This window comes from Equus caballus, chromosome 26 (assembly GCF_041296265.1).
Source record: "Equus caballus isolate H_3958 breed thoroughbred chromosome 26, TB-T2T, whole genome shotgun sequence".
Taxonomy (NCBI): Eukaryota; Metazoa; Chordata; class Mammalia; order Perissodactyla; family Equidae; genus Equus; species Equus caballus.
This window is the reverse complement of record NC_091709.1, coordinates 37,628,499-37,653,825: the sequence shown is the minus strand read 5'-3', so window position 1 is coordinate 37,653,825 and position 25,327 is coordinate 37,628,499. Positions and strand designations below refer to the sequence as shown.

The 25,327-nt window shown below is 40.3% G+C and overlaps 2 protein-coding genes across 3 annotated transcripts in view; both read right to left on the bottom strand.

The window, feature by feature from the left end:
- MRPS6 (mitochondrial ribosomal protein S6) overlaps positions 1-25,327 on the bottom strand; it is a 76,938-nt gene that overhangs the window by 33,819 nt on the left and 17,792 nt on the right.
- SLC5A3 (solute carrier family 5 member 3) overlaps positions 8,080-25,327 on the bottom strand; it is a 35,380-nt gene continuing 18,132 nt past the window's right edge. The window contains exon 2 of one of the 2 annotated variants that reach the window (XM_070252066.1): positions 8,080-19,723. In XM_070252066.1, the coding sequence (XP_070108167.1) occupies positions 17,228-19,384 (2,157 nt within the window). In that variant the 5' untranslated portion in view covers positions 19,385-19,723 and the 3' untranslated portion in view covers positions 8,080-17,227. 2 annotated transcript variants of the gene reach the window in all.

Sequence of the window (25,327 nt, the reverse complement as noted above, 5' to 3'; positions counted from 1 at the left end):
GGTTTGCCAGTTCGGATCCTGGGCATGGACCTACACACCACTCATCAAGCCATACTTGTGGTGGCATCCCATATACAAGTTAGAGGAAGATCGGCACAGGTGTTAGAAGATTGGCTCAGGGCCAATCTTCCTCACCAAAACAAAACAAAAAACGGGATGTGGATCCTTATATACTGACATGAAAATATTTTAATAATAAAGGAAAAAAATCAGCATGTAGGGTAAATACGTTTTTTTCAAAAGAAAAAAAGTACTTATACACACATACATGGAAAAAAGTCCAGAGGAACATACAGTAAAATTTTACTATTTTCCCCTAGGCAGTAATATGGGAGGGGTATTCTGTTTTCTTTTTTCCACACTTTGCTTTATTATCTGTGTTTTGGTTTTGTTTTTACAATGAACCATTAAAAGGTGTTTTACAAACTTCTTTTTGGACAATTCAATTTTGTTTCGTCTTAAGAAGAATTTCTTCCTCTAAGTCTATGCCAACTGGTATCTAAATATAGATGCCATCATGTGTGAAATCTGTGTTAAAAGCCCTAAGTCTATGCCTCAAAATTGAGAACTCATTCACTGACTCTCTATCCACACAGATCCACATATTTTAATGATATAACGGTCAGAGAGGTATAGATGGCCAGCTCTCGGTAGTTACTGAAAGAGCCTTGCAAGCTGTACTTCCAGCATCAGGAGCGGTTACAACTGGCTGCTCTGCCTCTTGTGAATCGGAGGGAAAACTGGAATCCAGAAGTCAGGAGCCCAGAGATCACTGGTTCTAGAATCAGAGGAGACCAGAGATGTGACGGGACACAGTCAAGTCTGGCCCTGAGAACACAGTGGCCAATAAAACCAAGGTGATGAGAAAAGTAAGAGGAACTTTCCCATTCTACACCACGCAGCCAGGACTGAGATTCTTGAGACCTGAGAATCTAACATGAAAATGTATTCTTCGGGGTATGTGATGAAAATAAAAAGAACCCAGGGAAGAATGGAGGAAAAAAATCAGAAGCGGAGGGGTCCAATGACAGCTGAGTTCAGCAGAGATTAATCTGTGTCAATAACAAAGTGCAAATAATAAAGCAGAGAGTCACGGTTCATAATGCATGGCTGAATTTGCAAATGTAAAGGCAGTAGGATGACCAGTAGAGTAACTTTGCCTGCAAAGTAGGCAGAATGCTATTAAGTCATAAACCAGACTTGCATGAAGTGCAGTGGCTGTCCAACAGACATCTGCAGCCAGCCCACACTGAGACATCAATACCAGTACTGGTATCAAAAAGCTATAAGCAAATGTAAAGAACTAACCCAGAGAGCAAGAAGGAAGTCACGGGAACATGAGATCCAACTTTGAATTTACCAGTTGTCAATTACTTATGTGCCTAGGTTAACAGTTAATCTGTGCGGTTTTGTAATACACATATGCAGTACAAACCATAATGCAGTTTTGTACCTTAATTAATCCACTTCTTCCCAAGGTCTCAAGTCAAAAGAATATCATTAAGATGTCATCTATAGCCAAATTTCGGGGCTCCCTTGCATATGACCAAGCATTCCTTTCATGATTTGAGTAAGTCAAAGGAAAATGGCAGAATCCCCAGGGCATTCTAGAGCATGTGGCATCATCCTGGGAGCTTTAAAAGGAGATGCCTGTGTCTCACCCTCAGATATTTCCATTCCACTGACCTGGGGACTCAAAAATCTTGGGGACCAGCATTTTTTAAAGCTGGACAAAGGTGAGAACCACATTCTAGTAGGAAGCTGGCTAGCTTCTCATCACCCCACAAAGATGAATGATTCTGGCTGAAATGCAGTTTATAAAGGACTTTCAGCAATGATCTTCTCCAATTCTAATTCAAAAAACATAAAAGCTCCACTTTCCTCACAGTAATAAAGGAGCCCTCCTTGAATGTGAAATGGAGAAATGACAATCCCAAGTGACGACTACTTGTGGTTAACACTACTTTGACAGCTGGAAACAATGCCAAAATTAAGGTACCCATGCTTGCTATTCTGCGGACATTCCAAAATCCACAATCTTTTTACTGGGAGATTTCCGTTTCTATCCTCCCCATCCCCCCTCCAGATGCACTTACAGATGAATAAAAGATGGGAACCAGGGAGACTGGCAGGAGTCCTGGTTACTATGGCAGCAAGCAAATGAAATGCCAAAGCTCAGGAAACTGATAGTGAGAGCAGGAATCAGGTAGACATCATCGAGCTACGCCGGTCTTGTTGATTGCTCTCCTTCATGCACAATTCAGTTCCCTGCCTTCGCCTTGTATTTCAGCCTCTATAGAGAGTAGAAGTGGGACAGCACAGGAATGACAGGGAGACCAGAGGAGGTAAGAATCAGCAAAGGATTTTGATACTAGAGACAACAGAGTTACAAGAAAATTCTGTTTAGATCCTGTGAATCTTCGAGGTGTCAGTAGATGGGCTTTAGCAAAAGTACTAGTTAGCTGACTGCTTTAAGAGAAATTTTTTTAAATGTGCACTGACAGGATCAGAAACTTGGCCTTTGGTGAGAGAGACAGATTTGCATACCTTGCTAAATAACAGACCAAACATGTGTCCACCAACCAGGCCACTGCAGTAGTGCTTAACTTAAGTGATGGGAGGAAGGTACTTAAGGCATTGCACTACTCTGAAGAGCAGGGAAGGGAAAGGGTATAAAAAGCACAGAGGGATTAAAAGAAGAAAAACATTCTTCAAGATCCGGCTACTTCCTAGAAGTGTGCCTTCCCTCCATAATTCCACGTGTCTCTCTCTCATTCCACAGAGTCATCCCTTGGCATCTGAGGGGGGTTGGTTACAGGGCCCCCGTGGATACCAAAATCCGCAGATGCTCAAGTCGCTTAGTCAGCCCCTTAGTTGGACGTGGAGCTCACAGATTTGGAGGGCTGACGGTACATCTTGCAAGTGTAACCACTTACAAGCACATCTCCTTCCCTAACTAAGCCCCTTCAATTTGCTTCTTGCTCCTCTTTACTAGACGCTGGGGTTGCAAAGAACCTGGCACACAGGATGTGCTCCATAAATGTGTGATGACTACATAAGTTAAAGAACAAATGGAAACATGAGAGATGAAAATTGCTAACTGTACTTAATTCAACTAGAAAGGAGGAAAGGATTAAACCAAGCCATAAAATTCAAGGAGAAATAAGATCTTTGCTGCAAAGAGGAAAACAGCACCATTTCTTTTTTTCTATTTTTTTTGAAATGAGAGATGCATAATAAAGCTCCTGTTAGTCAAAAAAAAAAAAAAAAAAGAGGCAGTCAAGCAACTAGGAATAAACACGCGAAAGATGGAAACGAAAACAAAGATACAGTCAGAGACTCACAAAGGTACCTCCAAACTTCTAAAGATTCTTGGGATGTAACCAAAAAACTTGGACGTTCTGCTATTAGAGTGTACAGGGAATATTACAAGACCCAGACCCTGAAGAGCTAAGAAAACTTGTGGAATCTGAGTCAGGCAGCCTCATGTAGAGATAACATGGTTTTACAGGGAATTTGCCATAAGGTAGGACAACGAAATCTCAAAAGAAAAGTTGGAAGGAGAGTAAAACCCAATGGAACGGCAGTCCTCATTTTATTTCTCATCCTTACAGTCTAACGTCGGCAGGGTCTACCCTGCAGTACTTGTTCAGTCTGGAGGCCACATAGAAAAGGGACAGCAATTGCCTCAAAGGTGTCCAGAAAAAAAAAAGACCAGGATGATAAAGAGTTTGAAATTCGTGTCCTGTGCTGCACACATCAGAGAATGGAAGCGGTCTGATTTTGAGACTTAACAGGATACTTATCCTGAATATTTATCTTCAAATACTTAAAGGGAAGAAAAGATAACACTCCAGAGGCAGAACTTAGACTACTGAATGAAAGTCAGAGGTAGGGGCTGGCCCAGTGGCATAGTGGTTAAGTTCACATGCTCTGCTTCAGCTGCCCGGGGTTCGAGGGTTTGGATCCCGGGCACAGACCTACACAGTGCTCATCAAGCCATGCTGTGGTGGCGTCCCACACACAAAATAGAGGAAGACTGGCACAATCTTCCTCAAGCAAAAAGAGGAAGATTAGCAACAAACGCTAGTTCAGGACAAAAGCAAGTCAGAGGTGGATTTGAGGTCAATAAGAAAACCCTTTAAAATCAGAACTCTCTGAAAATGAAATGAACATTCTAGGAGGGGAGACTGGTATAGTTCTTGTGGGTGGTGGCTACACAGGTTTCTGCCTCAAAACTACAGTTGATTCTCATTACTTGTGGAATCTATGTATGCCAACTCACCTACCAGCTAAAATTTGCTTTTTACCCCCAAATCAACATTCCCATCACTTTTAGTCATTTGCAGACAAGCGCATGCACTGAGTGGTGGAAACTTCCAGTCACTCAATACACACATTCCCAGCTAAGGTCCAACGACGTCACTCTCTGCCTTCTTGTTTCAGCTCTCCTACCACAAACAAGTGTCCTTTCACACAGTGTCATGTTCTTTGCATTTTTGTGTTCTTTGTTGGTGATTTCTCTGTTGAAAATGGCCCCTGAGTAGCGATGAAGTGCTGTCTAGTGTTCCTAAGTGCAAGAAGGAAGTGATGCACCTTACGAAGAAAAGATGTGTATTAGATAAGCTTCCTTCTGGCACGAGTTACAGTGCTGTTGGCCTTGAGCTCAATGTTTACAAATCAAAAATATATCCTAAATATGATGTCTTTAAACAGAAACACATATAAAACAAGGTTATGGACTGATCACTCAACAAAAATGTGGTGACCAGCCAGAGGCTCACAAGAACCTGACCATGTACTTCCCCAAGGGGGAATGACTTAGGGGCCATGACTCAGTATTCACCCACTCAGTGTGAGACAACTTTACAGAGACAGAACTACCACAGCCATATCCACTACACTGTACATCTGCTCATGTTTCATGGACTGAGCACGGGTGTTAAATTTCACAATAGAAAGGTCTGGATGGCTGGGATGCATGCATTGTACAGCTTCTAAGGCCCCTTCAAAATGTGAACAATCACTAATTTTGCACTCAAAGAGATGAGCAGAATTTTAAAACTCCAACTGTGCTTCTGGTCATCAACACGTTCTTTTAGCGGAGAAATGGGCAAGAGACTCTGAAATTTCAACTTTCAAATGCTAAGTGAAGAGTGGATTCCAGGACTTCCTAGTAAGTTGGAAGATTCAACACAAGTATCTAATTATGCTGTCTCCTGAAAACATATGAGAACCACTGTAAAGGGATTTTTTTTTTTAATGGACAACTCGGCAAGAATGAGGGAGAAAAGAGGGGAAAACATCAATAAAACGTTAGAAGCAAGCAAGCAGATGGAGAAAAGCAGCAATGGGGAAAACCAAGTCAACCATATTTACACTGTAGAATTCCTCAAAAGATCTGGGAGTTGGCTCCATTGGGTAACTCTGAAAGTGGGGGTGAAATGGGAGACTAAAAAATGAAGAAAGTTGGCCCAAACTTTAAAAAGTGGTTGAAGCCCTAGATGCGTGTTTGGAGGTTTATTCCCAGGATTGGATAAAGCAGAGGGAAGTCTCTGGACTGGAGGACACAGGCACAGCTCTAAGTGAGAGTATCACACTAAAAAGGGATTGAGAAAAAAATGCTCACTGAATGCTGACACCCCTGTGCTCTTTCCCCACTTAGCTTCCAAAATAATGGTCCTTTCATCCTTCAATCAAAACTCTAAGAATCTTCTTTGGGGAATGTGACCCGCTCTAAAGATACTGCAGGAGTCATCCAACAAAGAGGCAGGCCGTGAAGGCCAGACAATGAAGTCGAAAAGCTCCACCCATGCGTTCAGAGAATTTTTAGTCCACCCTATTAAATAAGCAGACGACCAACACCAGCACACATTTGCAAAACGCCTTTAACATGAGGCCAATACAAAAAGAAAAACTAGAGCGAACAAACAATGCAGGAGGAGAAAACTTCAGCATCTTCACAGATGAGAAGATACAGCATCCACGAACCAAGAACAAGAGGCTATAAAGAAGATTTGAGGAACAAAGAAGCACTTAAAAATTAAAAACCTGGGAGAGATTTAAAAGAAATTCTCTTTCAACAGAAGGGGTGGAAGACAAGGTTTAGAAATACCCCTATAAAGAGCAAAAAGAGAGATGAAAATTAAAAGACAAAAGACTCTATGAAACCAACTGGACCAGTCCAGAAGGTCTGAGAGCTGACCAAAAAGGGGTTCCAAAAAGGAGAAAACAGCAGAACTGTTTCATTATCCCAGAACTGACGGACACTGAGTTGCCAAACTGGAAGAGCCCACTGAGGGCCAGTACAATGAAAGAAAAGCTTTCATCAAGGTGCCTAATTGTGCAATTTCAGAACACAGGGGCTAGAAAAAAATGGTCTTACGCTCACAAATTTCCAAAGGAAAATACTTTCCAACCTAGAATTCTATATTCAGCCAAACTTTCCAACAAATATAAGAATAAAGACATTTTTAGACATGCAAGAACTTTTTTTAATTCTAAGGAACTGTAGGATTGAAAAAAATACGTAAATGCGTCATTATCAGATTTCTTGCTGTTGTAGAAGGGAGATGCAAACATAGAATGGAAGAAGGCTAAAAGGAAACTTCTGGTGCTGGTTGAGAATCGGAGGCATCAGGAGATGTGTACATGAATTTCCCAGCCCTGTACACTGAGAAGGACCCATAAGCGATGACGGTGTTCACTCCCCTAAGAATGAGCACACCAGTCCTGGGTCCTAAACACCATTCTCTAGCGAATGCCTGACACCCTGACTGGGGCAGGGAAGGACAAGACGAGCCCAAAACACCTTGTGCTGGAAATAAGCAAGCACTCAAAAAATGACAGAAACATGTCACAAAGGACACAAAAATTAGCCTAAAGGGTATCCCGCTAGCTAAATCTGGAAACATTTGAGCAAAATAATGACAGTAAAAATAATCCATGAGTTCAAACTGATAAATACATGTGGAAAAGTGGAAGCTCTTGATTTCAGTATAGCCAAAAAAAGTTAGAAAAATTGTTTTACATCATCATCATAACGTAGGCAAGAATTATCAACGGATGCTAAAACTAGGGGTTCAAGTTTGATGAGGAATAAGTTATTTACACAGTCTCCGACTATCTTCCCATAAATTACTTTATTACCAAAGGGAAAACCAGTAACTAGACAATGCAGAAACCTGGTTACACCACCTTAACCAAGTACGAAAGTTAACGTCAACAATAATGGGAGAACACATCACACGCCTCCAAATGGGAAGCTCTGAGGACATATTCTGGCTTATGTTGTACTCTTCCCACAAACACACAGTGTGAATCTAATGAGGAAACAGATAAATCCAAATTGAGGAGGGGCCTTCACAAAATGACCGCCTTCTAAACTTCAAAAATGTGAATACCGTGAAAGACGAAGACAAGCTGAGGAGCTGTTCCAGATTAAAGGAGACAGACATAAAAGCTAAATGCGATGGACTGGCTTCTGAACTTAAAAGAAAAGTTCCTATAAAAGGACACTATTGGAACAGCAATATTTGAATTAAAAACCTAGATTAAAATATTGTATCACTGTTATTTTCCAGATTATGATAATTACTTTGTGAGTATACGAGTGAGTGTCCTTAGGAAACATATCCCTAAGTACTTAGGGGGTAGAAGGGAATGATGTCTGCTTGAATGGTTCAGAAAAGCATGTATGATTGGGGAGAATGACAAAACAAATGTGGCAAAATGTTAACTACTAGTGAATCTGGATGACGATGATGCCTGGGTTCTTCATACTATTCTTACAACTCTCCTATAATTTGAAATTATTTCAAAATTACAAGTGAAAAAACTAAGACTATTTTGATTTACTCAATGGCTGACTGACATATAACTCAATTCTCAGTCGATACCTGTGAGTCCATGCTTACCGAGGTAAAGAAAAGAAGTCACTGATGGGGGAAACTCATTGGATCCATTCAGGAGCCAAGGGAAAAGGACCCGGGGTGTAACCTCTTCAACTCTGAGACACAGATCACTGTATATTTTTGAGGGTAGACGTGCTCATACTGAAAAAACTCAGTCACAGAAATGTAAATTTTTAATTTTATTCAAAGTTGGTACAGAAGTGCTAACATTTCCATAAAATAATTACTATACTTCAGTTACAGGACAAAATACCACAGAAAAGAATATACTTTGCAAGAAATGTAGTTCATCTTAAGTTTCCAAATACTTCTGAAGGCTAATGCAGCAGCTGGCAAAATAACACACAGTACACAAAGAACAGTGTATTGTACAGAGTCAGTAATGAAAACTGACAGCTCTTTAGCAGATCTGCTTCCTTTTTTTTTTTTATTTTTTAAACAATAACACTTTTAAAAACACATTAAACCAAGATCATACATGTCTACAATTTTAAAAATCAGATTGTATACAGTAGGTTAGAATTGTCAAGTTAGAATTGTCGTGTATGGTTAACAATCCTAAATCTACAATTTCAATTGTATTCCTTTCAATATGGAAGTAACCTGGTTTATACCAAATTCTACTTTCTGCTTGCAACTAAAACATTGTACAATGAGACAGACTCGATGAGTCAAACCTTAAAAAAAAAAAAGCTATGGACAATGAAGGGTACACTGGAAATCAGTTTACAATTCAAAAAACACCAATAACTCAACAATTTCATTTATAATCACATTTGGCCTACAATGCATAACTGACGAAATGATACATGTACACAATATACACCCCCAGTGCACAGACTGGTCTCTTACAGAAAATCTGAACAAAGCATAAAAGGCAGGACACTGGGAAAACATTTTTCAATGGAGACATCTTTTAAAAATGCATTAATACTTACATATCAAAATTACTAGATAAAAGCAGCAGTATTCTGCTGACATTTGGCTTAAAAATAAAGAAATGAATGAAGCAATTTCACAGGATATTAGAAAAGGAATTGGTTTTCTTCTTGAAGAAGACTACTATCTTTTGCACAGCAACTATTTTTGATATCCACCTTATCAAAAAAAAAGCACTGAGAAGCGTAACATAGTTCATAGGTGACTGCCAACACAGGTCTGCGCAACAGAAAACAGATGTCCAAGCAAAGAATGGATGAACCCCTGCTCTATTTCTGCACTCTGCTGGCAATCTATAAACCGAAGCAATATTGGTGGGAGAAAGCAGGGGAACAGATTCCATACCATCATCTGACACTCATGTAATATGTCATTATTAAAAAAAATAAAGCTTTTGCATTTTAGCAACCCCACAGAAAAGTCCATGAGCAAGACTTGTTGATCTGTTTGCCACTCAAAAGTTAGAGATCTCACAGTGAAATTAGAAAATTCTAATTATACATATTTACACCGCTAGAACTTTCACCTAGACTAATTAAAGCAATTTCCCATGGAATTATAAATGAAAGGATATCCCACCAAAGGAATCTTCAAAAGCATTCTTTAAGTACTTACAAGCTATCTTAAATTTAAAAACAACATTTAAAGGTACGGAACACATACTACAGTCATGCACTGCAGAACGACATTTCTGTCAACCACGGACCACATATCCAACGGTGGTCCACAAGCTTAGTACCAGAGCCTAGTGTGCAGAGGCTATCCCATCTAGGTCTGTGTAAGCAACTCTGCGATGTTCACACGAGGACGTGCTTCTCAGCGCATATCCCAGTCATTCAGCGATGCATGACTGTATCCAGGACCAACAGGTTCTAACTGCTCTGCCTTATCACATATTGCTAAACCAAAGATGTTCCTCAAATCGCTCCTTTTTCCTACATTTCTGGCACTCCTCTCCCCTCACCCCCTCAAAGCCTGTGGTTTTACATTCTAAAATGCTGCTGCAGGTTCACACCCAGCTACTTTTTGCTAGAGGGGGAAATCTCTCCCTCAGAGTGTTCAGTTACCTCTTCTAAAACACACCACGTTACTCTACACCAGCTTTCATCTTCATTCCACGTATTACGAGAGCTGACCAGGTCTTTCCCTCAGAAGATAAATATACAAAATGGAGGTGAGTGGAAACAAAGGTAGTCACTTCTCTCCTGTTTTGACAGTTGTATCTTTTAACATAGGGGCAAAATCCAGGACAAACACGTATCGGACTATTCGGATGAAGAAAGTGAGGGGTGACACAAGGGCAATGCCAAGTGGAAGAAAGCACATGATCTTCTTTCACACACACAGTCACGGACTTCATCTAATCTATTCTTGAAGCGGGTGATGGAACAAGCACGGATTCTAACGGATCCTTGAGACTCTTACAACCACTGTGCAAAGCAAAGCAGTCCACTTGGCAGATCTGTCTCAGAATCAGTTTGATGCCCAGAACAGATCAAATTCTGCTCTTTTAAAATGAAGTGCAGTCAAGCATAAGAAAAAAGAAAGATAATTTCATCTCTTACATACAAACCTACACAAAGATTAAAGACAAGGAGTATTTGCCCTGGAGAGTGTGAAATTTCTCCATGTTTTTAGGGTACTATATTCATGGGAAGTAAAATTTTATAAAAATTTAAGATTAAAAAAAAAAACAACTCCAATGGCTCTACAGCTTAAAGCAGAAGTCTGTCAAACTGTTCCACACCCCCAGAAGTCTGTCCCCGTTCCTTCAGTTCCAGATCACAGGAAGAGCCCACAGACCCCATCTGAGCCAGTGACCCCCAAATTTAACCACAGCATTCTTGACATTTGTATTCTCTCCCTCCACCAAAGGAGCACAACTTACTCAGATTACTACACTGAATCGCTTACCACTTAAGATCCATAACTTGGACATCTCACCATCTAGGGCTTTCGTGGTCCTCATCCTAACAGCTCCCGAGCCAAACACCCGGTGGGCTTTAGGACTGGCACTTGTGGGCTACTGAGAGTACCGTTAGTCTTGTGCTTTCTACACGTGGAGATACACACACGTGTGAACAGGATTTTGTGCTTTCTATGGACCTTTACTTTAAGCTCTTTCCCTACCATGGAATGTGAACTGCTGTCACATACTTGCTCTTAGATATGCCTACGAAATGTACACTGGAAAAACCATAAAGTTAAATATACTCACAGAATTAATAAGTAACCTTATATTTTTAATTAAGGATATAAAAGAAACAAATACAGATGAATAAATAACATTTAAGCTGCAACATGAATTAGAGCTACTTACTTTCCTGGAACCTAAATAAAGGCTGCATATAAAGTATGTAAATATAAATGTATTTTTTCTATTTCCTTCACTAGTTGTAACAAACTTTAAAAAGAGGAATTGTAACAAATTAGAATTCTCAATCAAGAAAGGGAAAGGTATAAACTAGCAGAGTCAATATTGGCAACCAGAAGGCACTAATCAAAACACATAAACCTCAGGAGCTATTATATTATGGAACACCCTATACATTAGCCTTTGCCAATTTGAGATTTCAATAATAGCCTAATTTCAGTTTCCAACTATTAGAACAAAAAGTGAGTTACTAAGGAATACTTTACTTATGGAAGTCTGGGTATCCCGATAAAGTGAAAAATGATCTAGACCGGTTTGTCTAGAGGCAATAAAAAAGGTAAACACTCCTTATTCAGGAATACTAGGGTACAAGGTGAATTTACCAAGTTAAATCTAAGTCTCCACTAAGGCTGTGGTTATCTACTGTCAACTTGTGCTGTTGCCGAAATCACTGCAATAGGTATTTCCCTCACTGACAGAGTTCACTGCAGCTTACAGTGTCTTGACCTGCGGGTGGGGCTTCATCGCCAGGGGCAACAATCACTGCATAGTGCTTTTTTTCCAAGGAGAGCAAAGCCACGGCTCCTGCACTGAGGAGAATCTGAGACCACTGTGCTTTGTCTTGACTTGCTCTTCAGCTGCTTGTTCATTCTAGCATCCCTCTCTTCAAACATGCCATCCATCCAGGTAAGCAAATCAAACTTAAAAGTTGTTACGTAAAGGAAGGTTACTGGTTTAAGTCTACGGCCTCAGATAACGGTCCTCTCCTAAAAAGTAAAGGATGTGATCAGTAATGATACAGAAACATCAAACCTTTTTTGTCTATTTCTGAGTAAAAGACTATATGCCAATGGTTACCGGCTGTTAGGTACCAGATAAACGGGCTGCTTAACCCAAAACAAAAAACTAAATCCTATCTTTTATAAAGGATTTGAGATGGAAACAAAAACATAAATTACATCAATTCTCACAACATTCCTTTAAAGGTGAATCAGTAGTTTAAAGGCTTACTCCCAGCACTGGAGAGAGAAGTTTGGGGGAAAAAAACATTTCTGAGACTATGGGAATAACGGTGCGGGACTCAGCGCTGGCAAAGCCTACTAATTATTTTGAACCTTAGCTAAATTCTGCTGTAGAAGTCAAACCAGCTGAAGACCTCATCTTCCAACAGAGGGGAGGGGCGGACAAAAAGCACACCAAGTTAAGAGAATTAATGGAGAAAACGGGGTTTGCAGCCCTGAGGTAAGTCAACCAAGTCCAACCACGTGTAGTAATCCAAAGACGACTTCTTACGTGATCCAACTTCACACCTAACCAGTACAAAAGGGTTTCTCTATACGCCAACTGACCAGTTCCAATGTCTTCCTTTAACTACTGCATGAACAGGGCTTTTTGGCATTAAAACAAACTCCATTTCTCTGCACTGTCATACCACCATTTTAAAGAAAGCTGCATGAATTTTAACTACTGCTGCCTCCCTAATTTTTGAGAAAATACTGATTATTATTAGTGAATGCACAGGCTGAGAAAATTATTCTTGAGAATTAAGTTTAAGCTAATAGAAATTTAGTATATTTTAAAATAACTGTATTTAATTGTGTGGATCCAAGTCTTCAAAACTGGAGCAAAGCAGCACTTTTGCCACGAATGGCAGTAAGCCTGAAAGGGAATTAAGCTGACAAAAGGTCAAAACAGGAATTTCCTAAGTGCTGAAAGAATTGGTGAAGAGTTAAAGCAATGAGAGGAAAGACAAATAAAGGGGAAGACCAGTCTCTCTGAGCGGTAGGTGGGTCTACACACAAATAGGAACACAGCCTACCTGTGAAGGCTACTGAGGCTAACGTCAACGCTGAAATGACTTAAGCAATTTAACGCCTGGCTAATCAGGAATCTGACAAATCCTCAAGCTTAAAAGTATTTTTTCTACTAAAGTATCACTATCAAATATCATTCATTTAATCTCAAATATGTTAATAAACTCCTATTTCACAATAATTGACAAGAAACCAGGGTTTAACAGGCTGGATCTCATTCATTGGTACCTAATCTATGTGGGGAGGGATGTACACCACCTGACAGCCAAGATGCCTCAAGTTCTAGAATTCAATGAACATGATTCTATGTCTGCACATCTTAAGCTAATGTGTATCCTTCACTAACTTAAGTCTGTACCACCCAGGTACTCCCCAGCATTTTAATAGTTGTTCTAACTTCTTAGGAAAACCTTGTCCTGGCAAGTCTCTGAAGTCACATAATTTAACAGAAACGGGCTTTACACATCTCTCAACCCAAACCTGGAGAACAGGGAGGTGTCACTACGAGATACCCATGTGCTCCTTTCCAGCCATTATACCTCAGGTGAAAATGACACAGGAAAAGTATAAGGAAAGCAAGTAAGCTGTATACTGTCAAGTGCCAACACTGACGGGTCTAACCTTTTAACAGCTAATACAGCCAGTTTATAGTGCAGTAAAGAACGAGAAGAACCCACAGACTACATTAAACGCTATTCAAAGAAAGGGGAAGAGCCACGCACCCAGTATAGGAGAGAAAGGAATGGACTGAGAAATGCAGATGCTTAAAAGACTTTAATCACCCTGGACAAGATTTTTCAACCACACCCCCATAGGCGCTTAGCCTCAGGTTAGAGAACTGAATGACAACCTTCCCACCCAATTCTTAAAACGTGAAGTTTCACAGAGCCATGGGTCTCTGCCAATTACTTGAGGTGCCATCCCTAAAAGCTATGCCTATGTGACCCTGGTCAGCCTCTTTGTGCAAAAAGACAATGGATCCTTTGAGCCACGTGAAAAGGAAGCCTTGAGAGATCAGATCTGCTGAATTAAGGCCAAAGGACACAGCACCATTGTCACTGCTTGATGCTTCTCTGACCTAAGGGTAAGAGTGATAAACTCACCAGGAAAGAATGGCTGGGGAAAAAGACTGGCTCAGCTGTTTCAAAAGCTGCTTACTATCTTGGGGTGGCAGGACAAATTAGAGGTCCCACAAAGGAGCCAATAATGAATTGGCATACCACAGTAATAACCTCTTCTCATCAGATCTTGAGACTAAGACTGTCTGAAAGTTCAAAAGTTTAAGAACTAGGGATACCATTAACAGCAGATAGGACAGTATTTGTCTCCACCTTTGAAGACAAGTGTCCTCACTTCTTTCTGACTCTTAGCTAACTATTTTAGTCAATATCACTTGATCAATTCTGAACGTCAGTCTAAGCCAATATAAAAATACATACACGTTAATGTCCAGACATCAGTGTCACCACTTAGGACCCATTTAAAGTATGAACGTTTTGCTAGCTTAAAACAGACCACGTATCATTCCAAGAACAATCTAATGAAATACAGACTGAAGAATGGTCTGCTGAAATGAAGCTGCAATCAGCAATTCACATACTTATTCAAGCACATTATCTATTACTGGGAAGCAATAAGAAGGGCAAGCTTCAGGGACTTCAGTCTAAATAAAGTGATGTTTATACTGGCAAGAATAAACAATCCTAATGGATAAGCTAAAGTCATTCCTTATTTACAGACGCTAATACTCTAAACTTGACCTACTGCTATGTACACACAGACAGACACAAGATGATGTATTTTATGTATTGTACTACACCGACAACAGAGAGAAGGTAGGGGGACCCTAATACTCCAAACTGTTAGGACTCAACATTAAATAAAGAGGAAAAAATCCACATAAACACCACCTATTCATTAATGCTGTAAATAGAAGGGTTAAGAAGGCTGCCCAGCCAGTATGTCAGTCCTCACTGCTGAGTTACACAGCAATGTGTTCAGAGTCAAAGAAAATTTTAATTCCTACAACTTAATGCCAATTTGAAAAATCTAAGATCCTATTATTTCCCTAAATACCAAATGGCTGTCTCGAAGAACGTCATTTCCTTTGAGAAAAGAGGACAAACCATGAACCCAGATTTAGACACCTGGTTTTCTGTTCTTCCCAACAGACTGTAACCTTGGACATGTCACAGCCTCAGCCTCCACACAAGAAAAGGATGGTCCCTATTTATTTGGCCCCCATTTATAAACCCTAAGAATGAAATTGAGAAAAAAATTCTACAAGGCACTCTAAGCTCTCAGAAATCATGCTATTCATACATGAATTATTTTTTCATCAACAGACTCAGTCCATCAGAAAGCCCCCTGGAGATGGGAAGACATTATGCTACCTGATAATTTCTAAAATCAACTTTGGACTAATCAAGTCCATCATAATGAACTAGTTTACAGAATACAAAAAATTTAAAGTCATTAGGACTGAGTTTTGATTCAAAATCTATAAAAGTATCTAAAAAAGTAATAATTTTCCCTAAAGAATATAAGCTTAATAAAATCATGCAATTTAAAAAGTATCAGAGATTACAGGAAAGTCAAACAAAGTAGATACACAATTAGTTTCCTTCATCTGTCATGGAGGAAAAAGGACAGTGTTGAGTACACACAGACACAGAACTACATAATCTGCAAGAGCTTTAACATCTTTCGTAACCTGTCCTCACAAAGGGGAATTACAGTCTGTGAAAAACAGATTCCCATCCATGAAAGTTGCAACTGGGTACCGAGCCATGTCAAGATAGAAGGTCCTACAACTATACAAGTCCCGTAATATCCATGAGACACACCATTAAATCCAGAAGCTGTTGTTCATGGCACCTCTTGAACATGCTATCCATTCTACAGAAAAACTAAAGTGACAATCTACCAATGGCAAAGCATGCACTCTTCAGTTTTCTGTTACTGATAACCAGTTTGCAATCGAACATCCTCATGCTCTAAGTCACCGTAACTTTCTAAACGGAAATGTAGACGACATGTACAGATGGCAAGTCTTTTGAAAAAAAGTAAATCAGGAAAAAAAAATTACCAAGGATACAATGTGATTTCAGAATTAAATTTTCCCTCTGAAAACTCAAGCTCAAAATATCATGATCTAATCAAGTAGGGCAACCCAACACAAAGGCAGTGTCAATTTTTCTTCAAAGTTCTGAACATATCTTCCAAGTGGATCCACTTGGGAGGGCATCTGGCTAATAAAGAATGTTACCAAACGACAAGAACAAAGCTAGAGAACTAGCGGAGTATGAGTAACCAGCTGTTCAGCTTACAGTGATTGAACACTGCTTGGCGGCTGCCAATTCCCAAACTAGAAAAACAATCTTAATTTTGGTCAATAAATTTGGGGATCATCAGCAATGTTTACTTCATTTTCTCCCCGATAATCAATTTAAAAATACAATCATGACATATAACTTTATAAAGACAGACCTGGTGATCACTTGAGTATGGTTCACTTAAACATCAAAGAAGGAGAAAAAGAAATGGAATAAATTTTCCCAAAACTCCATATATTGGTGGTTCAAGAATAGCTACAGGAAAACATTCTTCTTCCTTTCTTTTGGTAATCAGAATCCAAATACTCATGCTAATGGCAAACTAACTAACAAACTAACTTGTCCCGAAACAAGTACCCCACAAGCACATCAGTCAGATTTTCGGTACATGATTGATTATACAATGTCTACAAATTCAGGTTTTTTAATGGTGGTAGGGATTACAGAGACAGAGGAAAAAACTTTTAAATGCGCAAGTCTTCCACTCCAGGTTAAGGAGGTCTAACCGAGATGTGGCAGTGCACACAGTATACCTTATCGTCATATCTTAGCATATATTCTGCCCTAAGTGTGCTATGAGAATAATTGGTCTCTCCTTACTTTGGTATGGAAAATTTTAAACCACATTTGCACAATTCAATCTGTTAAACAAGTTTTACTTCATTTAGGTTGAAAATTTACTTTCATCCATCTCTGGGAAAATAAAGTCTTGCAAATAGATGATTTTCTGCTAAGTAAAATTTGGCTAAAACCTACAGCGTAAACAATGCCTGAGAGATGCAACAGTTACATAAGTTTTTTTTCAAAGACCAGTATTTTCTTAAGTTAATGTCTCATCATATCCTTAAAAGTTCACAAGGAGAAATAAACAAACATGAAAATTCCAAGTGAACACACAGCAACAAGTCCAATATTTAGTATTAGTTTAACTTGCGGAGGCTCTTCCAGCATCTGTAAACAAACAGCCTCCTCCTCCATCAGGTCTCTGAGACTCCTCTTGCTGAGGCTCTTACTTTTAAAGCCACAGAACCAATCTATGAACTTCCAGTACCGGCTTCCATCCTCTGTTTCTTTCTTTCTCTCTTTCTCACCCATGAGAGCTGCTTGCCCATTGGAATAAGCATCTACTGGTGTTTCTGCTTCTGAATGACCTAAGGAAGCCACTGGGTTGCCCTCCTCTCTGCAGGTCACCAACAGATTAACATCTTCCGGCTGAAGGCCCTTAATGCTATCTTCAGATTTCCCATTGGGAATGATGTGGTTGATGGACTCACTATTCTCACTGCATCTCAGAATGCTCTTCTCTTGCATCTTGTACGGTTCGTCTTTTGGGGAGCAGCTCTCCTTCACCACCACGCTCTTCTTAGACCAAAAGGTGGTGGTACGAATCTGTTCCTTCGTGGGAGGTGGCGTGAGAAGGCTAACAATTACAGTAATGAGTCCTGTGACCCAAAACAATGCTGTGGCCACATACATGTAATGGATGTCTTTGATGAAGCCTGGCCTGTTATCAGGTTGGTCACATTCTGGGGCACGGTAGGCAAAGGCTAGTGTCAAACGGACTGCTCCAAGAATAAAGCCGGCCATTCCACCATAGAAAGCCCCTTGTTCATTGCAGCGCTTCCAGAAAATGGACAGAAGGAACAGGGCCGCAACCGGGGGCGTCAGGTAATCTGCTACCTCCTGAATGTAAAGGTACATCTGGCCTCCTTGCATCTCCACGATGATTGGCACCCATGCAATGCTGATCACCACCATAAAAGCCACAAATATCCTCCCCACAATCATGAGTTCCCGGGAGCTTGCACTCTTGCGGATGAGTTTGTATACATCGAGGGTGAATATGGTACTGGCACTGTTAAAGATAGAGTCCAAGTCACTCATCAGAGCCGCAATCATCACTGCCATCATTAAGCCCCGGAGGCCCACGGGAACCAGCTTCATCACCAGGCGTGGGTAAGCAATATTAGAGCACCCAGCTCTGCTTCCACACACTTGCATGCAGTGCTCTGGGTTGATGCAAGCTATATCATCAGCAAACAGTATCCTGGAAATCATTCCTGGGACAACTATGATAAACATTGGTAGAAGCTTTAAGAAGCCAGCCATAAGAGTAGAGCCTTTGGCATGAGCAATGTTTTTAGCCGCTAGGACCCTCTGCACGATGACTTGGTCAGCACACCAGTACCATACTGAAGCTGGGGTCTGCCCAAGAACGAATCCAGGCCAAGGAACATCTTCATCTGTTGGATTCCGCAACATTTTCAGTGCATCTGTCTTAGGGTGGACATTACAAGAATTTGTGTTGGAAAGGTTGTATGTCAACAAGATGGAAGTGACATTGGGTGAGGCCAACATGTACCTTCTCTTAACTTCCTCAAACCCGCCAATCTCCATCATGCTAATAATCATAAGCGTGAGTGCCCCAACGATCATGAGTAGAGCCTGTAGAGTGTCTGTGTAGATCACTGCAACAAGGCCTCCGGTGACAGTCAGCAAAGCAGTCATGCCAATGAGCAGGATAACAGACACATAAAGGTTCCAACCCAAAGACTCTTGGATAAAGAGGGCACCTGAATACAAATCCACTGAGAGCTTGGTGAAGATATAGAGAATCAGAGACAAGGCTGCAAAATAGACCTGAATCCTATGGCCACCAAATCGCTTGGACAAGTATTCAGGCATGGTGTATACCCCTGACCGGATGTAAATCGGGATGAACACCCATCCCAGAAGTTGCAAAAGCAGTAAGGCATTGAATTCCCATGCGCCCACTGCAAATCCACTTGCAGCTCCAGATCCTGCCAGCCCAATGAAGTGCTCACTCCCAATATTGCTCACAAACAGAGAGGCACCAATCGCTACCCAGGTCATAGAGCGCCCCGCCAGGAAGTATCCACTCACGGTGCTTCTATTAGATTTCCACATGGCAAAAAAACCAATGCACATGACCAGGATAAAATACAGGGCCACTATGGCAATGTCTGCTGTCTCCAGTACAGCCCTCATTTTGGTAACTTTGAGAATAAAAGTGTCCAACGACAGAAGTGTCCGACTTTTTATTTACACATTAGTAACCCCAGCCAAGTCTGTAAACCATACGTGAACTGGACTACACAGAGCAACAAAGCAGGTCAAAGTCTTTGTCCTTTGGTTTGCTGTCTTGATGGTGGTGGTTGTGATAAACTTTGAAGGAGACAGTTTAAATTTTCCTCCGCTTCTTAATTGGGATTGAGAACTTAGCTCGTACTCTTAATCCACTCTCCACAAGACCATCAGCATTTACTCAGGTGCTGGAGGAGAAATTCTGAGTTGCAGCTAAGTCTAGTGAAGCCTACTGTACCAACCCTGCAAGGCAGCAAAGACAAAAGACAAAGATTGAATTAGAGGAGGGTCTCACCAAGTGATGAGGAAACTTTCAGTCTAGCAAAACGGCGCAACAAGACATTCTTTATAAAAAGGAAAAAACTTTTAAAATACACTTCGGTTCCACGGGAAAGAGCAGTCTATACTATCACATCTGATAAAGTCAGTGAGAACATTCATCATTTTGAACTGAGAACAAAAATTCATCAAGCTCATAACTAACTGGCCTAAATTCTCTAGCAACTAGGAACTGCCTACGATGACACTGCCCTTTCTTCTCTTATTGTGGTAGTTTCAGATCGGAACAGGTACCAAGATCTTAAGCACCTAGGGGGCAGGAGTGGGGAGAGGGGCGGGAGGACGCTAATTATTCATAATAAGGGCACCAACGAATCTTCAAATACTACGAATCCTAAGAGTAATGCACTTTATAGTGAGTTAGGGTCCTGGATGGAACACACAAGTGGTGTTTACTAGGTGTTATCATCTACCCCCCGCCCCGAACACAAAACCAAATATCATCGCTTAGTCTGTGCAAATCTATTGTTATAAAGTTTTCCTAAATTCGTACTACAAGTGTCCATCTATGCTAGTTATCATACAGTAACCTAGAAATTGTGAGATGACTCCTGCCCTAAAGGGAAATAAGACATTCCACACAAAAAAACTAGGAACATACAACTTACAAAACCACCCTAAAATTTTATTCTTTTCATTAGCTAGAAGGAAGACATTGGAAGAAAAAAAAAATTCAAAAAGGTAATTTGCTTCCCTTCCTTTTCATGAGGCAATTATTTCCAAGAGAATCTCTCAGAGGATAAAGGCATTGACTCAGGTTTGATTTTACTGAATATTTTTTCCTTTTAATGCTTTCTTGTTGAAGGGTTTAGAAAGCAAGGAGAGAAGGGAGAAGGAGAAAAGTTTTCTGAAAGACTGAAAAATAATTTGATTATTGTATCTTCCAAACCTCAACAAAACAGACATTTCACAACCATTAGATAATAAATTATCTTCAATAAGTCAATCAGATATTTTTCAGTCCTAGTTGAAGAAAATTGTTCTGCACAACAGATATTTAAATTTACCTAAAATCGAGTTTATGAATTTGATGGTTTTTTCCTGGAAAAGAGAAATTCTGAATCTTCAAAGTCAATTATAATTGTAGCTGAAAGATCAATCCGTAATACACTTTGTTATTCAACCTAATGCCTTGCACACATTAACTTCTAGAGTGATTTCTCCTTTTGTGATAAGGCAAACTCAGAGTGAAGTCTATGCTTGACAATGCAGATACTTTTTGATGAATCCAGGCATTTTCCTTTAAAATTCAGTAGCAAACTTAAGTCCTACAAATGACACTAAAGAGACTTCTTTTCAAAACTGTTCGAAATACACCACAGTACTAAAAACTAAAAAACACACCTCTCACTGGCAAAGGAAGGAGCTGGAAAACCTGCCTACAGATAACCGCCCTACAGAATTAGGTTATTGGGTCTAATTCATAAAGCTGCCTAGATAGAAACATCTTCACCCCATCACTATGTCTTTTGTTCAGTATAAAACACTACAATAATTATACTAAGAAAACTGAGTAAAATCCTTCCTCCTAAAAGCCAGTGGCATAAGTAAAACTGCCGCAGACAACAGCATAAAATACACTAAAAGCTGGAAGTTGTGTCACTTCATACTTGCCAAATCCTGAAGCTGGTCATATTTCTAAGACCACTTCCCCACCCCAAAGACTTTCCAGTTTTTAAAGAAATACTTGGACATTATTTAGGAAAAATCATCTAAATTTCAACAAAATCTAATCAAATGACCAATAAACACTAATTATTTAAAGGGTACCTTTAATGTTCCAGTATCAGGGTCAAGTCCTTAATTACAAGGACAAGTGTCGCTGGCAGTTCTAAGGCCTGCCTTCGACAGCGCTCTCCCTGCCACCCCACATCCAGGCCACAGCCTCGCCACTGGTTTCGACTCACACAGAAGCCTAGCTCACTGGTCCGAAGGGCCCTTTCGGGAGTGGCTCTTCTTGATGGCAGTAGTTGACCATGTGTTTCCCCAAGAAGGGACACACACCCGAGTGCTTTGTTTTTGTCTGGGGGGGAGGGGTGCGTGCTGTAGTAGCCACTGTAGAAACTTATGTGTTGAGAGAACCAAGTGCTCAGAAACAAAGCAAGCACTTCCCTCCTGGATCACCAGGAAGCCCTGCTGGGATCAGTAACAGTGCTTTTCACTGTCAAATACGATTTATCCACGTCAGAAATCTACGCCATACTCTGCTCCCTGATGTATGCTCAGACCGGCTAAAATTCTTTTTTTCATTTTTTTGAAGATCGGCACCTGAGCTAACATCTGCTGCTAATCTTTTTTTTTTTTTCCTTTTTCTCCCCAAAGCTCCCAGTACACAGTTGTATATTCTAGTTGCAGGTCCTTCTAGTTGTGGCATGTGGGATGCCGCCTCAGTGTGGCCTGATGAGTGGTGCCATGTCCATGCCCGGGATCGGAACCGGAGAAACCCTGGGCCACCGAAGCGGAGCGCGCGAACTTAACCACTCGGCCACAGGGCGGCCCCTGAAATTCTCATGCTACATCTAACCTCTGACTTCTCTAGAACAGCAGGGAAACTAGAGAGAAAAGGTGCTCTGCCCACAGGCGAGGTAGCAGGGAGCGGTCAAACACTAGCTCAAGCTGAGTCCTCAGCTCTCTCTGCCTTCGAAAGCCACTGCCCACAGTCCCCGTCTCACTGGGTACCATACCAGTCTGTGGGCAGGTTTAAGATTTTTCCAATTTAAACAAAAAACATCCAGAGACCAGCACCTGGTAAAAGACTGAAAAAGGAAAAACAAAACCAAAAATAGGTCAATTTAGTTTGTAGAAAAATATAAGATACTATAACACATTGCAGCTAAATTTCACATTCTAGTCACGAACTGTCAGAGCCTTGAACTTCAGTCTTTTAGGAGATAAATTGTGCATACCTTAAAAATGATTCCAAATAAAATAGGCAACATGAGTTTCACATATTTTTTCTCTTTTAAAGAAGTAAACATCTTTACAACAAAAATACAATGAACACTATCCAGAGTTCCTTTATTTTTAGGAAGAATATATACATGGAAAATTTTTTTCTTCAGCTAAAATAAAATTTTTTATATTTTTGTATTTCTAGGACTAAGCTGGTTTACAATTCAAGGAAATCTCTTCAGTGAGAAACATGAGACAAGTAATAAAATAGGTATAGTAAATATGGGAGTTGGTTCCTTGGTAGTACATTTTTAAGACAATTATTTCTAGAATGAGAGTAATATCCATAGAATGTATAAAGAAATGGTCCCCTAGTGGCAACAGGCAAAATAGATTTCACCAAATCCCAACACAAGGATGTTTTGAAACAGAGCAGATTCCCCTCCAAAGGAGGGAGCTTTCTTCTCAGAAAGCAATTATTTTCTTGAAAGTTTTCTACAAAATTAGAATACAGTTTTGGTACTGTTTCATGTATCTGGGTGAATTAAATTAAAACTGATTAATCCAAATAGAGAAGGACACATAGATATTTGCTGTATGTGAACTAGTCCAGACCAAATTTAAACCAGTCGTTAAACTCCTTCAGGTAATAGAACCAAAATATGATTAGTTACAATGACCAAATCCAACATCTTTCTTCTAATATCTTGCGAGACTACATAATTTATCTTTCAAACTAGGAAATTATTAGTAGGAAATTATTCTGGGACAATCTGTAAAATCCAGGATGTATGGTCACTTTATCTAAAAAGAAAGTTACCTGTCATAAAAACCAAATAGAGAACAAGAAAAACAGTCCCTTAAGCCACCAGGGCCCCAAATCATAATAAATTCAATGAGGCACAGGGGCTAAACAAAGGTTAGAATACAGTGACCTTAAAAGTGACCAAACAACAATATTTTTAGCTTTGGAGTCATTTAAAAACCACACACTCAAAGGACAATCCGAACAGGCCCAACCCAGCACTGTCAACAGTAGGCTTGCCAAGTCTCGCTCATATTCTGATCCAAAGAAAAATACTCACTTTACCAGTAATTCAAGGGGTATAGAACAGACACCTCTGGAAACTTACATGAGTAGGTGGCATGGTCAAGAAAGCAGACAAGCTTTGAAGGGCTGGGGTCCAAGCTCTGTCACTCCTAACTGCAGGATTTTAGGCAAATTAATCTCTAGAAGCCTCAACTGTCTTGTTTGTAAAATGCAACCATCATCCAGCTCCTAATGATTTAAGAAGGAATGAGTAACATATAGAAAGCACGCAATATTGCTGAGTGCAACAGGCAGGTGCTCAGGAAATGTCACTTTACCTTCCACAACTCACAGACTGGAAGTGACGAGGTCGGCTCCTTTCAGAGTAAACTGTCCACCATCCGCCAGGCATATTAGGATCCTCATCATAGATAAAATAACGATTTAAATCAGTTCTCTCACAAATATTTTAAAGAGTCTCCCAATGACCTCATCAACTGTTAGCTCCTATTTACATCACTTCATTCGAATACAAAAAAATAAGTAAATTTATATGAAATTCTACTTAGGGACTTTCATACCTGTTTTCACTTTTGTCATCGTGGTCTAGTAAAGGCTTCAAGGTCTCGTAAAGCAAATTCCACCAGTGGAATGGATTGATAGCGCTTGGTACAGAGTACATACGTACTCATCCAGGACCTTCCTCAACCCTCCCTTACTTTACAAACGTAGAGCATGGATCCGGTAGTGGTTTATTAGGGACACTTCAAAGCCAAAACGCGTGTTCCAGATACAACTGACATGAAGTCCAGCCAATGTTAAATTACAGGTGGAGCTGAAGACAACAATGTATTTAATTGTATGATCTAACAGCCCCCAAAACATTTAAGGAGTCTGCCCTTAAATTTCTCTGACAGAACATTTCCATTATACCTACAACCCTGGCTATTCGAAACCTACGAAATGTATGAAACCAACTGAACTCAAGTGACATTCAAATTGTACTCTGATGATCTCTCCTCCCTCTGAACCATGGGGTTGGGGGCAGGCGAAGCAGGGCCTGAAGCCCCTCAGCAGCCCTTCACCAAACGAAACAGCTCTTTCAGCAACCTCAAAGACTGGGGAGGGAGCGTTAGGAGGGGTGGCCCCATCTAAGTAAAGCATTCTTCAAATCAAAGCTTCTTCACCTAGGAGAGTTCATAAACCACCAGGTTTATCATTTCATCCACACACAGACATCCCCCAAGATATACTCACTTCTTAAGCTGCTTCTGTCAACATATAGGTCTGGCTCACAATGTTTTTGTTTTTTTTTAAAAAAAGTCTCAGAGAATGAAGACTGTTTGGTATGGGGCCAACTGTGAAACTACCACTGGTTTCACCTCTTCTGTGGATGATACTAGATCAGGTATATGGAGCAAACTCCAACAACCTTCTTGAGAGAAACGGAAATACGAAGTAACAGGGCCGCAGCGCCCATGATGCATTAGGTCATGGAATCTCAACGGCTACACACGTGTGTTCACTCTCACTGGGAAGAATTCAAGAGACCGGGCACTACTCACTTGTGAAAGACTGGTGGTCAA